The sequence below is a fragment of the Nannobrachium achirus genome, assembly GCF_963921795.1.
Source record: "Nannobrachium achirus genome assembly, chromosome: 3".
Lineage (NCBI taxonomy): Eukaryota > Metazoa > Chordata > Actinopteri > Myctophiformes > Myctophidae > Nannobrachium > Nannobrachium achirus.
The window spans coordinates 14,050,277-14,065,638 of record NC_137812.1 but is presented as its reverse complement, the minus strand read 5'-3'; the positions used below and the strand labels follow the sequence as shown (position 1 = coordinate 14,065,638).

The following is a 15,362-nucleotide window of genomic DNA, read 5'->3' as shown; positions in this document are numbered from 1 at the left end:
CACACGCACACACACACGCGTGTGTGAGTGTGTGTACCTGTGTGTGCTGTTTCTCTGTGACCCAGGGTGATAGTGCCCTCTAATGGCATCTATAGGTGGCTCAGGGGTAGAGTGTCCGCAACCGGAAGGATCCCAGTTCAATCCTGAGCTCCCCCAAAGTTATTGTCCTGTTGAACTGTCCTCCACGACACTGAACCCCATCGGTTTATGAATGTGTGTGTGTGAATGGGTGAATGTAATGAATACAATACAACCCTCTGTAAAATGTCTTGGATAAAGGCGCTATATAAATGCACCATTTACCATTTACCAGTGATGTCAGAGTTTGGTGCTCTAGTTCGCTCCACAAATTCTAGCCATGATTATCTACTTTCCTCATACTCCCAGTGCTTCATTAAACTCTGAACATGTTCTTCTAGGGTGGGGTGGGGGAGTAGGGGGCGACAGCCCCCCGGACCCCCCCTACAGGGGCTACCACGCCTGTCATCTTTAGGCAATGTTAGAAACGCCTCTGGTGACGATTTTCTGCTAGTCTGACAAGCGAGGCAATTACGGTGACGTTGCCTCGGGGTGAGCGGCTCTGATGGGCAGATGCAGACGCACGCCGTCCTCTAACACACTCTCTCTCCACTCCCTCTGCTCCCCTCACACTCACTCACAGCCTCTCCATCCCTCTCTCTCTCTGCTCTCACAGCCGTTAACTTTGTCATGGCCTGTCCTTCACTGTCTGGCACTACAGTACCACTATAGTCCCCTTCCACCAGTGTGGAATACAAGCATACAGGGATGTCCGGGAAGAGATAGGGCCGGGCGGTAATGACTTCACATCAATATCACACATTACTGAAAACTTTTGCCTCGATTAAGATTAAAGGGGCCCACCATGAATTTCACATTTTTCATTTTGTTCTAGTATTTTGGTCTTCCCAGTGTCTCTTCCAGCACCCCCCCCCCCCCCCCTCCCCCCCCCCCCTCCCCCCAAAAAAAACATTCATTAACTTTAAGCCTTGCCTTTCATTTCAGTGATTTTCTGAATGGGCGTGTCTGAACGGTACTCTTTTGAAATTGGCCTCTTGCTTATGTCACAGGGGGCTCTTTTCCAATTGGGCCCCCTCGAGAAGGGGGCGGTACTTTTTGAGAGGCTATATTCTATTGAGACTATATATATGAGGTGGAACCATACAGCTGGAGATGGGGAGCCCTAAAAACGTATCGGCCCCAGGACCCTCGTGGGGGTTAATCCGTCCCTGCCTTGGAGCACCCTAAAAAATAAGTTTAGTTAGTGTGGTTGCAATAGGCAACACACTATTGTTCACTACATTGTTCTATAGGCCAGATCCTGTTATGACAACTATAGTGAACCGTTTTTTTTTTTTTTTTTTAATCTTTTAACTGAAGTTATCTGGGTTGTAAGGCCAGATATCTTGGACAATAACACACACCCACACCCACACACGCATGCACACACACACGCACACGCGCGCACACACACGCACACACACACGCACACACACACACACACACACACACACACACACACACACACACACACACACACACACACACGCATGCACGCACACACACGCACACGCACGCACACACACACACACACACACGCACACGCGCGCACACACACGCACACGCACACACACACGCACACACACACACACACACACACACACACACACACACACACACACACACACACACACACACACACACACACGTTTTCGTGGGGCAGATAGTGGACTCTGTTGCTACTACAATCTCTGCATTTCATTATTATCTGAGTATTCTCTTTCTCTCTCTCTCTATCTCTCTCTCTCTCCCCTCCTTCCAGTTGTCTCTCCCGCACTGCATTATCCTCTCTCATGTCATCTCTCTTGTTTCAGCTTCCCCCACCCCCCGTCTCTCGCTCAACCCCATCACCTCCCCCCCACTCAACCCCCCCCCCCCCCCCCCCCCCAATCCATTCTCATGGATGTGTCGTGACCTTCAGTAAACACAAGGCCATTTTTATACGCCGGCCATATTTGTCTGACCTGACAAGATAAGAAGCCGAACGGGAATGCATCAACTTGAAATGTTTTCTTTTGCATTTTTCTTTTTCATTTTCTTTCTTTATCTTATAATTCATTTCAGGATGGAAGAAACGCGTCAGGGAGGTGAGCTCTCATTTGCATACGCTGCGTAGAAAGGAGGTATAGGCTGGAGAGGAGAAAACAAACAAAGCTGTAGGCTTTTGATTTGTATCGATTCATGTGCAAAAAATAAGCGTTGGTTCTCTTGGCATCTAGGATTGCTTTAAAGGTTCTATTCTATTCTATTGTAGATCCTGAAGCAACAAGTTCAAGGCGAAATTCCACACGAAATCTCTATTCACTTTGTGGCAGATTCTCTTTATTACTTCTACAGGGGCGTCACAAGGGGGGGGGGGGGGGGGGGGGGGGTTACTAGGGCCCAAGGTGGAGGTAGGGGCCTTAATTATTTTATACTTTAACTATTGAAAAATAGCAGATATACAAGCTCACAGCGCGGCACCGAGTGCCGCGCTGCGAGCTTGTAGATCTGCTATTTTTGAAAAGTCATGAAAATTTGTGCAAATCTTTGAATATATGTATTTTGTAAGCGAACATGTGTAACTCAAATTTTGGTTCTGGGGGGTCCCTGGAACTAAATATTTTGAGATGGGGGTCCGTGGCCAAATACATATCATTTTGGGGGTCCTTCACATGAAAAAGTTTGAGAACCACTGAGATAGAAACAGGTTTTTCAAAAAACCTTAGAAGGATTTGAAATATTCAGACTCCGCACAAATGTTCACGATTTTTCAAAAATAGCAGATCTACAAGCTTGCAGCACGGCACTCGGTGCCGCGCTGTGAGCTTGTAGATCCCGATGTTGTGAGCCCGTAGATTGGCTATTTTTGTTGCATTTGCAGAGTATGGTCATATAACATGACAACGCATTAACTGGTGGAAAAACTAAACCAAAAGATGTACATTTTTTGCCTGACAGTGATGAAATACAGCATCTGTATTGACATCTGAACTCTGATATTGGTATTTTAAATGAAAACATCTATATTGTCCTGATATATGACCTATAGAACATACAACTTTTATTTATGTATTTATTTGTAAAACAATACATACATCACTGCAATTAGTGCCTGCATGCATTGGCTGATGAGAACATACTATGCAGTCGCAGGGACACATATAATACAAAACAAGCCCCAAACACATGCAGCACGCGGGCCCAACAATGAGAAAGTGAATGGCTTGTCATGATATTGCCATGGTGCGTTTGGCAGTTCTCTTCCCTTTGTTCTCTGTGAATACATGTTGAGATTACTACACGTTGGATTAGCCAGATTCTGAAGGATCAGACATACATATTTATACATCCTGGAATACTGAATGAGGGCAACAATAGAGGGACTGTTAATCTCCTTTAGGGATATTCTTTGGGGACAGAGAATAATTGACATGTATATTTAAAGGGATAGTTCACCCCCAAAATGACTTGTTTCTCTCAATTACTCACCCCCATGGAGACTTGAATTCATGGGTATGGTTTTTGTCCTAAGCCAATAATGTGAGGAGACTCTTTGTGTCTCCATAGGGAACAAAGCAGGCTCTTTGAGTCTACATAGGGAACAAAGCAGGCTCTTTGAGTCTCCATAGGGAACAAAGCAGGCTCTTTGAGTCTCCATAGGGAACAAAGCAAGCTCTTGGTGTCTCCATAGGGAACCACTGCTGGTTATACAATGATTGGCTTAGGAATCACGTAAAAATCTCAAAAGTCTGTTAATATTGTGTGTTATGCATAGCTTTAATTGTTGTGAGTCTAAGATCAGAAGCCAGCATGAGGAAGAACTGCAGCACCACAGACAGCTACTGCAGCTCTATGAAAAGAACTTCAGCACCACAGACAGTTACTGCAGCTCTAGGGAGAACTCCAGCACCATGGACAGCTACTGTAGCTCTAGGGAGAACTCCAGCACCATGGACAGTTACTACAGCCCTATGTATGGATCAACCTTTTGAGCGGTGGTCACACCGTCTCCATAGCGTGGCCGTGTGTGTAGGTATGTTTGTTTGTTAGTTAGTTTGTTTGTATGTGGGTGGGTGGGTCTGTATGTAGCCTCAAGCCTGTGTAGTACCTTTTCTGACCACACATGTTAAGGGAGGGGTGCTGTTGTCCAGGCCACACACACACACACACACACACACACACACACACACGGGGGGGGGGGGGGAACCACCGCTCAGTTCACACGGGTGTGATTTTTTACTATGACGTGCCATGTTTTTATTTTCTTAAAAGTCAGTGTGCCATATCAACTTAACTCAATTTTGAGACCACATCAAACATAATATTTCCAACAGATTTTTATTTTTTATTTATTTTTATTTTATTTTTTATTTCAGGATATTCTAATGATCATTATACTCAGAGCAATAACCACCTATATCTCCCAGACTCCCTACCCAGTCAGAATTCAGATTTTAAATGAATGTAGAATTATGTGCATGATGCAATTTGCATACAGATTTGAGGGGACTTAATTTAATTACATTTTTAAAGATATGTTATTTTAAACCAAAAATCCTCTCTCACACACTAATGCCAGTGTGCCAGTGATCATCCTCACCTGTGCCAATGTTGGCACCCGTGCCTAAGGTTGCCTACCCCTGATCTATCGGATCTGACAAGTTTTCTGACAGAAGTCAATTTAAGGACAATTAATACCATTTAATACCTCAAAAAGAAACAAAGAAAGATACCATAACTGCATCAAAAGTAATCTACTATAGGAACTTGTCAAACATAGGCCAAATTGTCAAATAATATAAGAAGCAGATCTACAAGCTTACAAAATGCCTCGCAACACAAGGCGTTGTGATCTACTATTATCACAATATTTATCTGTGGAATGTGTGGAACATTCCAAGTGCTTATTAGAGTGGGGGTCCCCAGTTCAAATGTGATTATTTTGAGGGGGTCCCCAAATCAAATATGATCATTTTGGGGGGTCATGGCCTTAAAAGGCTGAGAGCCACTGCTATAGAACAGGTTGAAACAGCACAGAAACACAGCAGAAAGTTTAAAAACAAGCTGAGAATGAGTTAATATAATATGTCCTTTGATATATTACATCAAAGAATATAAACTTTGAAATGTTGGATTTCAACAAACTTTCTGTCATTGTTTTAGCTCTTTCACTTTAGTTAGGCAATACACGTTTTAATTCGTTTTTATTTCATTGAATTATTCATGGTTTTCCACAAAGTAAATACATTGCGTTTTTTTAGGAACAGAGGCCCTCATTAATTAATGCTAAAGTTCCCTGATTTTAAAGTCAAATGAAATTACAACCAGATGATTGCTTATGACACAAGGCTCTCTGGTGGGATGGTGCTAACCAGGCGTAGCCAAGCTATCTCTGATTACCTTGACATTTTGACTTTATGAATTCAGCAAAATAATATGCCATTTACAATAAGTCCTATATTGCTGCGCCTAGCTCTGCCAAGCTAATATACTTTTTTGGAAGTGATTGTGATAATGGATTAGCATAATGTTTCAACGCCTTTAATTTTATTTGTCTTTCTTTTTTCCCCCCTCAACAGCTGAGTTCAGTTCTCCTTAAACTTTTCAAGGATTAGTGAGCGTATTTTAAAGTTATTTAATCAAACCACAGATTTCCACAGCTGGAAATGAAATTGTGTTAAACGTGTCAAAAGGGCATGACCGTTAGCTAATGCTACATAAGCAGATAACTAAACTCTCTTCTAATAAATGACAGTAGGTACAAGGTCCTGAATTTTTTTACCTGATGGTTAAGGTTTCATCCCCTGAGCAAGCAGGCAGGCTCTATTTAATAGAGCCTGCCTGCTTCTCTAACTTTTTTGGCTGCCCTTCAGCTGACTAGAACATGTCACATTAAACCCCAGTTCCAATGCAAATATACGTTCAAAATAAAACGGCAATATGGCAAATAACTGAGTGTGTTCTATTCAATAACAGTTGTACTCGTCAAGTTATTGATCTAATTTGGTTTGGTTCAATTTACAGGTGAGCAGTTTCAAACAAAGTCTGTCAATGTTTTATGATTAACCATAACAAAAAAAATACTAAATGCCATTTTCTAGTTTTTTCTCATGCACTCCCTGCAGTACCCCTGGCGTACCCCTAAGGGTACACGTACCCCCATTTGAGAAACACTGCTCTATTAGATCAATGGTAAAAAACAAAAAGAAGAATCCAGGGTAGAAGAGGAAAGTTACATAGTGCAGCTTCAACTAAGGGGGAAAAAAGTAATTCAGTATGGGAATTGAGAACCTTTATGTAACTTCAACAAGCATTCAAAGAACGAGACACCGCTCTCCTTTGACGTCTCTTCTACATAATAACATAGTATTCTCGCCTTTCAGGCGAGCCCACAATAAATAAACTGGGTCTAATTACGGCATGGCATCTACGTGGATCTCTTCCATCATGTTCTTTTCTATCATTGTGGTGATGTCATATTGATGATGTCACTCTTGACCAAATATCCCGCAGCGAAAGCTCGCCCTCTCTCCAAATATGGAGGGGCGGCGGCAGCCTGAACACATCGGTGTTGTCAGGCATGCATAGCAACCGTTTGTGTTGTGAGTGAGGTCAGACCAGAGCATCGTATAATATGTGAGAATATTTTTGAATTTCACTTTATTCCACAGTCTAGACCAGAGGATGAGTTGTGTTCTTGCTCAGTGCCATAGATAAGAATACTCATTACCCAACGGAACCTAAGACTCTGTCCCTATCACAGTCCATGTATAGACGCGGATTTGATGATGAACCGCCACTCCAGGAAGGAATGTGGTGTCAATCTTCCCAGAATAAGGGCTGCTGTTCTGATTGTACATTCTTCAGATCTCAATCAAGCCATGACGACCTCTACCGCCAAATGCCCATAAATGGACAGATCCCCTCCTCAGAATCCTTCCAGCAAATCACCAGAACTGTAACCAGCCCGGAACAAGGAGACACAGACGAACCAATATATTGCAGTCATCAAAAGATTACCAATACTCAACCAGGAGAAGTAAAGACACATCAGCTGACTTATACGCGGAGGAAAACTCATATATGTAAACAGTGCGACAAGAGTTTCAGTAATTTAGGTGATCTGAAGAGACACCTGTCAATCCACACAGGAGAAAAACCTTTCCACTGTAAAGAGTGTGACAAGAGTTTCAGTCGGTTTGGTCAACTGAGGAGTCACATGCGTATCCACACTGGAGAAAAACCTTTTCACTGTAAAGAGTGTGGCAAGAGTTTCAGTCATTTAGGTATCTTGAAGAGTCACCTGCATATACACACTGGGGAAAAACCTTTCCCCTGTAAAGAGTGTGACAAGAGTTTCAGTCGGTTTGGTCACCTGAAGTGTCACATGCGTATCCACACTGGAGAAAAACCTTTTCACTGTAAAGAGTGTGGCAAGAGTTTCAGTCATTTAGGTATCTTGAAGAGTCACCTGCATATACACACTGGGGAAAAACCATTCATCTGTAAAGAGTGTGACACGAGTTTCAGTCAGTTTGGTCACCTGAAGACCCACCAGCGTATCCACACTGGAGAAAAACCATTCATCTGTAAAGAGTGTGACAAGAGTTTCAGTCAGTTTGGTAACCTGGAGATCCACCAGCGTATCCACACTGGAGAAAAACCATTCATCTGTAAAGAGTGTGACAAGAGTTTTAGTCGGTTAGGTGACCTGAAGATACACCAGCGTATACACACTGGAGAAAAACCTTTTCACTGTAAAGAGTGTGACAAGAACTTCAGTCAGTTAGCTCACCTGAGGAGTCACCAGCGTATCCACACTGAAGAAAAACCTTTTCACTGTAAACAGTGAAAACCACCATCAGCACAACAGAGGAAAAAATAAACAATGTGGTCACACCGAAATATGGCTGCTGTAAGCTGATAAATATTATGATTTCATAACACTTTCAATGCCACAGAGGTAGATTAAAGAGAATCATTAATTAGGCAATCAGGCCACAGATGTAGGTGGACGAGAAAAGTACTTAACAGAAAGTACCCCTAGCTGACACTCTTCCCCACCCTGTGACAAAGTTTGGGACTTTTATTTCAACACGCTGCTTCGACTTTCTTCCACACTTGGGGAGTGGAGGTGCGGATGGGGGACTGTCATGGGACCTTTGCTTTCTTGATCGAATGTTCACAAAAGGTTACGTTAGTGCGGCCCCCGGCCCCTTGGGTTTCTGTCAATGTGGCCCCCTGGACAATTTTGTTGAATACCCCTGATCTACAGTCTACTGTAAACAACTACATAGATTTTCACACTAAACGTTATTTCTTTATAAAAACCCCAAAGAAAATCATTTTTTATATATTTTTTTGTTTTGATTTGACTGACAACAATACGTTATACATGTATGATGTCACAGAAGCCAAAAAATAAAAGGTTCAAGAGAGAGAAATGCTTGAATAAGTGTCATTCACAAAAGGGCCAATTTCTCAGGTTTCTGTTTTTTTTTTTTTTTTTGCTCCTCTGGGGAAGACCAGACAGTTTTAAAACTAATATAGCGCAACAACCGAACATAGCTGAAACCCCTTGTTAACTTCTGGTGAAAGTGCACGAGTTGCACTTTATTTGAGATACTGGGTGACATTTTTTTGTCTTTTTGATAATTCTCAGTAGAGCTAGAAAGACTGGTGAAAATAGTAGCTTATAATGGTGGCATGGGAATAGAGCAGGCCAGTAAACAGTAGCAGTAAAAGAGTTAAGGAGAACTTGACTGATAGATTACTTCATTTTGAGGAGAACTTGACTGATAGATTATGTCATTTTGAGGAGAACTTGACTCATACATATAAAATGAAGATAATAAACATGTGCTCGCTTTCAGCGAGCCTACAATTATAGAAAAGAAAAATACACAAAAAATCACATTAATGTTTAATAGTAGTAGCTTTGACATATAGAGAGAACACAGAAATCAAACAATAAATGATATGAATGTGAAATAATGAATGAATGTGAAATAATTCATATCAAATATAAACATATAATTTAATGATATTAATCAACATATTAGGAATATGTGGCAAAAATATACGGCATAACTCAATATATATTTCCCCCAAAGTTGACGTGTTAATTGTCATGTGAAGCTCAACCAATACCCCAGCTAACACCACTCCCATATTTTCCACACCTCAATTACACCTTATTGGCCTTTATACTGTCTGCGACGGAACTCAAATACAATCATGCCACCTCGTTGGCTAGTGGCTCTGCCTTTCTACTGTCTGCGGCGGAAAGTGCCAACTGTCTGCGGCAGAAATATGGGGCGGAACTCACTCTATAAATAATGATGATAACATAGTGTTCTCACCTTCGGCGAGCCCACAATGAGTTAATTTCATCAAGCGGGCTAGGATTTGTGTCATTTTACATTTCCGCTACATATTAAAATGACGTAATCTATCAGTCAAGTTCTGGCCTTTGTACCAACAGTACAAAGGCAGGGCCCTTAGCCAATGAGGTGCAGCCAAAGGCCTATGGTGTTACATGCGAGCCCACACTGTTTCGTAGGAACAGTATGTCTAGTTATTATTATTATTATTTATGTCCAATGTTTTTGTATTTAAGTTCATGAAGTTAACGTAAGTAGCTATAACTAAATGTATTTGAAATTAAATCAAAATGTTACATTTCAGGATTCAAATCCAAAAATAACAAAAGATAATTCAGAATTCCAGTTCAAAAGAAGTAAAAATAGCTGATCTACAAGCTCAAAACGCGACACGTTTGTAGATCGGCTATTTTTACTACTCTTATACTGGAGACAAGAGGTTTTTGCTTGACAGTAACAATATGCATTGTGCCCTGGAGTGAGAGTGGAAATATAGTGGCCCTCTCCAACATCAAAGTTGCACACCCCTGGTATAGAGGTTCTGTCTATGAAGCATTTGTTTTTGCAGGTAGTTATTGGATTTTTCCCACTCATCAACTTGTGCACTCAGCTGGCACACAAGTAGGCCATATTTGGCTAAGAGTGCACAAGTCGCAAGTTAGCACCTCGACCGAGTGCAGTCAAGTTATTTGAGCGGTGCTAGCGCTCCTAGATCTGTCTTTGTCTGTTTGTAGGACGGGACGCTTGAAGATGGGGTGCCATGATTTTTCCCCCCTCTAAAACATGATTATTATAACCTTAATTTGAATCGCCCCAAAAAATAATGTGTTTGTGTGTGTGTTTCCATCTGTAACTCCACGTTCAGCAGTTGTTCAATTGTCTAAAAAACATAATACAAAAATCAATAACGCATGTACCTTGCCCAACATCAACTTTATCACCTTCAGATGTATCTCTACTTCTCATAATCCCCAAATGTTTAAAATATTTTCCCAAATTTTGGCCTGTAGGCGGCTGTCCTGTGATGCGATTTACATCACAAATGGGCGTCAACAAGCAGCGCACTCCCAGTCCCAACTGCCTGCAAGCAGAGATGGAGTGAGGGGGAGGGGGGCAGTTCCAGAGAGAGCAACATCACAGTCTGTCTGCTTCACACCAAGGGGCTGTAGGCTAGTTATGATTATACCAGGAGGAAGATTTTTTTTCTCCAAAAAAGTGTACAGAAAGAAAAAATCAAACCTCGGTTCGAAGTGAAGCGGTGAATCTGAGTATAAAACTGTCTAGAGCTACAGAATTCTGAATTCTGAATGAATGAATGATTTTATCTGGAGGGCTGGATTGTCATGTGAAGCTTGACCAATCCTCAAACTATGGTCTCATTGGACATTTTTAATCATCCAATCATCAGACCGGGATGGACATTACACACGTACGGGACAGATAAAACCTGTTCATTCTAAACTGAAATGACCATATATGGACATGGGGGACACACATTTACGGACAGATAAAACCTGTTCATTCTGGACTGAAATTACCATATATGGACATGGGGACACACAAAGCCAATCCTTGGAAGCGGCTTTCACCGCTTCAAAAAATAGGTTTGTATGTGTGGCCACACCCACCAGTTCATTAAGTATGCCCGGTTGTCATGGTGGGTGGTGACCCAGCTGAAGTTAGCCGCACCCAAAGTGTTGGGTGAATGGTAAAAGGGGAGGGGTTGATTCTATGATGTAATTGTATCTGTGTTTTTGGACCGGCACTTTTGACCCACAAGGTGGCAGCCTCCAGGGAAAGAAAAAAAAATACAAAGAGAATACATAATTCCCCACAACAACCACACCAGGGGGTCTAATGAAGTACTGTCAACCTCCTAGACACATGAAAAACAGAAAAAGTACAAAACTATGGCTCCACCTCTTTAATATAGCATCAAATCATTTTAGCCCATTTATCCATATTTTATATGTTGGCCTTTACCATAGATGGCAGACAGGAACTGCCAGCTCAAAAGGCATGTAGTATATGAGTTCTGGATTCCTTAGTATCACCTCCTGAGCAGGTGCCCATGTCATTAATTGAAAGTGTATGGCAACAAATCCAACGCGGCAAGGCTCTCTCAGTTCTTCTAGTCGACGAGGGGACACGAAGTTAGGCGTGTTCGTCCAGCTCAGGCGTGGCGTCCGCCCAGTTCTCCTCGATGGTGGCAGACACCCTCTTCTCGTACTCCCTCCGGTTCTCGTTATAGAGCGTCGCCGCCTCGGGGTTGGCCGGACTGTTGGGGTTGGGTTCGTCCAACAAGGACTGGACGGAGATGAGTATGGACGAGACACCGTAGGTGGGGCTCCAGCGGTTCTGAAGGATGTCCAGACATATGCCTCCATCTGCGTAGACGTTAGGGTGGAACATCTTCGAGACAAACTTGACCTTGGGAGGATTGACCGGGTAGTCCTCGGAGAACGCCATCAAGAGATTGAACGTTCCTTCTTCAAAGGGCGTCCCCGCGGGTCCGAATATAACGGCGTTCCAAAGCATGATGTCATTCTCTGACGGCGATGCGCTCACGCCCGCCGGGGGTTCTTCTTGGATTCTTTTAAAGTCCCGCATGAGTCGCATTTTAGCCGGAGTCGACATTGTTCAAGATGCAAAAATGATCAGAAAACTGGTCATAAATGAAATGCTCAGTTTGAAGGCCTTTACTTCTTCCTTCAACAAGTGTCTTGGTCTCTTGGAGGTAATGGTGTCACCCTTTATATAGTGCTTGGCTGTGTGCCTGTGACATCACACTGATGTCACGATAAGTCAGCTGTGATGTCAGCACTAGATAACTGATGTCAGTGCTAGATAACTTTGCCGGCTCCATATATGGGGCTAAAGATCGTCCCGGTCCAAATATGGAGTCAGGGTCAGACTTGGTAAGCTGTGTTGGCTATCTCCATATATGGAGTACCAACATTGAATGAAGACAATGGTAATCACGTGTTTACACCACGTCTTAGTCTTCACCAATGTGCAATGTACCGACCAAATAAACAAATGAAGTAAAACAGTAATTTAAAAAAATGTTGAACCTTCACCTTTACACACACATTTTGGTGACTGGAGCAGGAATAAAAGTAGAAAAAAGTTCCATCTCCAGGAAAGTGCTGTAAATGTGTATTAGGCAGGATTTTTCACTGTGTGATTTATGTTTCCCGAGGGACCGCTTTGACATTCACTTTGCCCTTTCCCTCTTTAGAGACACTGAGGGCCCTGTCATCGTATCTGCGCCTTGCCATTTGGGACGCAAACCCCTTAACCTTTCACGCTAACTGCCTCTGTCATTTCCCTGTGTCCCTGCATCCATGCAGCACCTACAGTCCCAACAATCCCAATGGTGGTGGGGAAGTATCTAAGACATCACGCTCTGATATCACTGTGATGTCATAGGAACAAAATCCATTTTATGCCCATATATGGAGATCGCCGTGATGCCATGGGAACCAAATCCCTTTTATGCCCATATATGGAGATATGGAGATCCCTGTGATGCCAGGGGAACCAAATCACTTTTATGCCCATATATGGAGATCCCTGATGTCATCAATATTAAGCCCATATCTGTGAATGCCAATATATAATCACTGTGATGCCAGGGGAAACAAATCCCTTTGGCCAGATGGCCAAGACATGCTATGTTGCTTACTGGTAATATTGTACACTTTGTGCCTACTTGGTCTTTGTGCTGCGGCGCATTGTGATCTTTTTGATCTGCTATTTTATTCTAAAGCTTTCCCCACAATACGGATGCTGGGGTTTCAAAGTTTGGGAGTTTTCTTTTTGTGATGCATTGAGAGGGAGGGAGGGAGGGAGGAGGGGTGAGCGGGGTGGGATGGGGTGAGGGGTGGTGTTTGACTTTTAGGAAGGCGACACGGTGCAGAATGTTGAAATATGACATTTCGAAGGCCTCCCGACTTCTGCAGCGTGCCTGTCTGTCTGTCTGTCTGTCTGTCTGTCTGTCTGTCTGTCTGTCTGTCTGTCTGTCTGTCTGTCTGTCTGTCTGTCTGTCTGTCTGTCTGTCTATCTATCTGGGGAGGATGGCGTGGGATTTAAACCGCTCCATGAATCCTGCAGGTGTAAAAAAAAGAAGAAAGGATGGAGAGAATCTAAGAAAAGAGAGGAAAGAGAGAAAGAAAAAAGCCTTGGGCTGTTTTAAAAAGTTATAAAAGTCTCAGCTGAGCTACTGAGGTGTTACAAGGGAGTCAGGGTACATTAGAGAACTGTTTTTGTGGAACACGAGCGCAGGGACGCACGCGCACCTGTGCGTGCGTGTGTGTGCGTGCGTGCGTGTGCGTGCGTGCGTGTGTGTGTGTGTATTTGTGCGCACACACACGTGCGTGTGTGCGGATGGTAAATGGAGCATTTATATAGCGCTTTTCTCCAAAAAACGCTCACCCATTCACGCTAGGGATGGAGGAAACCAGGCAAGGCACCAATCCCGCTCACATGGAGCGGTTGGGGGTTCAGTGATTTGCTCATGGACACTTTAGACAAGCTGCTGGGGATTGAACCGAGAACCCTCACATCCCGACGAGACAGCCACCCTAACGCCTGAGCCACTGTTGTGTTTGTACACGTGCGTGTGTGTGTGTGTGTGTGTGTGTGCGTGTGCGTGTGCGTGTGCGTGTGCGTGCGTGCGTGCGTGCGTGCGTGCGTGCGTGCGTGCGTGCGTGCGTGCGTGCGTGCGTGCGTGTGTGTGTGTGTGTGTGCCCATACAAGAATGTCAAGATGAGGTTATGACTTTTCAAGTGTAAATGTTGTACTTCGGAAAAATCTGGTCTGATAACGAGTATGTGAGTGAGTATGTGCTGCCGTGCGGCCGTCCACGGGCATCTTTGCTGCTATATCTACCCACGTGGGGAACGACATTCACCGCAAGGAAAGTGAAGCCACACAAACTTGACCTATGGGGACATCTGTGAGCTTTGTGTGTGTGTGTGTGTGTGTGTGTGTGTGTGTGTGTGTGTGTGTGTGTGTGTGTGTGTGTGTGTGTGTGTGTGTGTGTGTGTGTGTGTGTGTGTGTGTGTGTGTGTTCCCAGACAAGACCTCCTTGAGTACCTCAGAAACGACTTGGTGTGTGGTGTGTGCGTGTGCGTGTGTGTGTGTGTGGTGGGGGGACTCTTACTGTCATCTTCACCATGAAATGTGTAAGCCAGGATTTGGCCAATGGCTGTGCGAGGAGGGAGGGGGGGAAATGTCAACCAATTTCACGCCGTTGTGCCTCAGACGTGATGATAGCTGATCATTTAATCAGGAGAGAAAAGAGCAGCTTCACTCCACTCAGATTGACTGCAGCAGCCCCGCCACCTACACCACACCCCCCCACACTACATCCCCCACCCCTCAGTCACTCGCACACTTTTGTTACAGGGAGGAAGTTAAGAACTAGAAAAATACGGAATAGTAGTGGATTATTTTCCCCCACTGTTTCCCCAATTTCCCAAGATTTTTCAACCTAAAAAAGAGCATTCTTCAAGCTCGCAATGTGTAAAAGTGCCATGCGCTGTAAGCGTGTAGATCGCTTCTAAAATAGCCTTAAAGTGGTTAAACTGATTGCATGCTATAGTATTACATCGACCGTGACCAGATGCAAACACAAGCTGTCGGGAGGGGCAGACGATCGCCTTTTCTTTCTCCAAATAACAGTGATCTTCCGTGCTTTAGTTATGGTCCATAGAAAAGGGCTTGTTTTGACCAAGAACGCAAACTGGGAAGGGAATCCGAGATACATTGATTTTTCAGAATTTCATAACATTGGTCTAGAATAGACGGAACGGTGAAGAGCGGGAGAGAGCAGTCTATGGGGTAAACCACCGGAAAAGCACTTTGACGACTTACGTCGTCGATGGTGGTGAATGTGTTAACTCAATTTGCTGG

General features: G+C 43.6%; 2 protein-coding genes across 2 annotated transcripts in view; both read right to left on the bottom strand.

Moving 5' to 3' along the window:
* The window catches only part of LOC308281723 (zeta-sarcoglycan-like), a gene marked incomplete at both ends in the record, with an annotated part of 572,868 nt that overhangs the window by 60,522 nt on the left and 496,984 nt on the right, over positions 1–15,362 (bottom strand). The gene's annotated exons all lie outside the window — the stretch shown is intronic.
* Positions 11,598–12,080, bottom strand: LOC308281516 (ubiquitin-conjugating enzyme E2 A-like; the record flags this gene model as incomplete). Its single annotated transcript, XM_080721734.1, has 1 exon — positions 11,598–12,080. One exon carries the CDS (start codon positions 12,078–12,080, stop codon positions 11,598–11,600), a length of 483 nt encoding a protein of 160 aa, XP_080577860.1.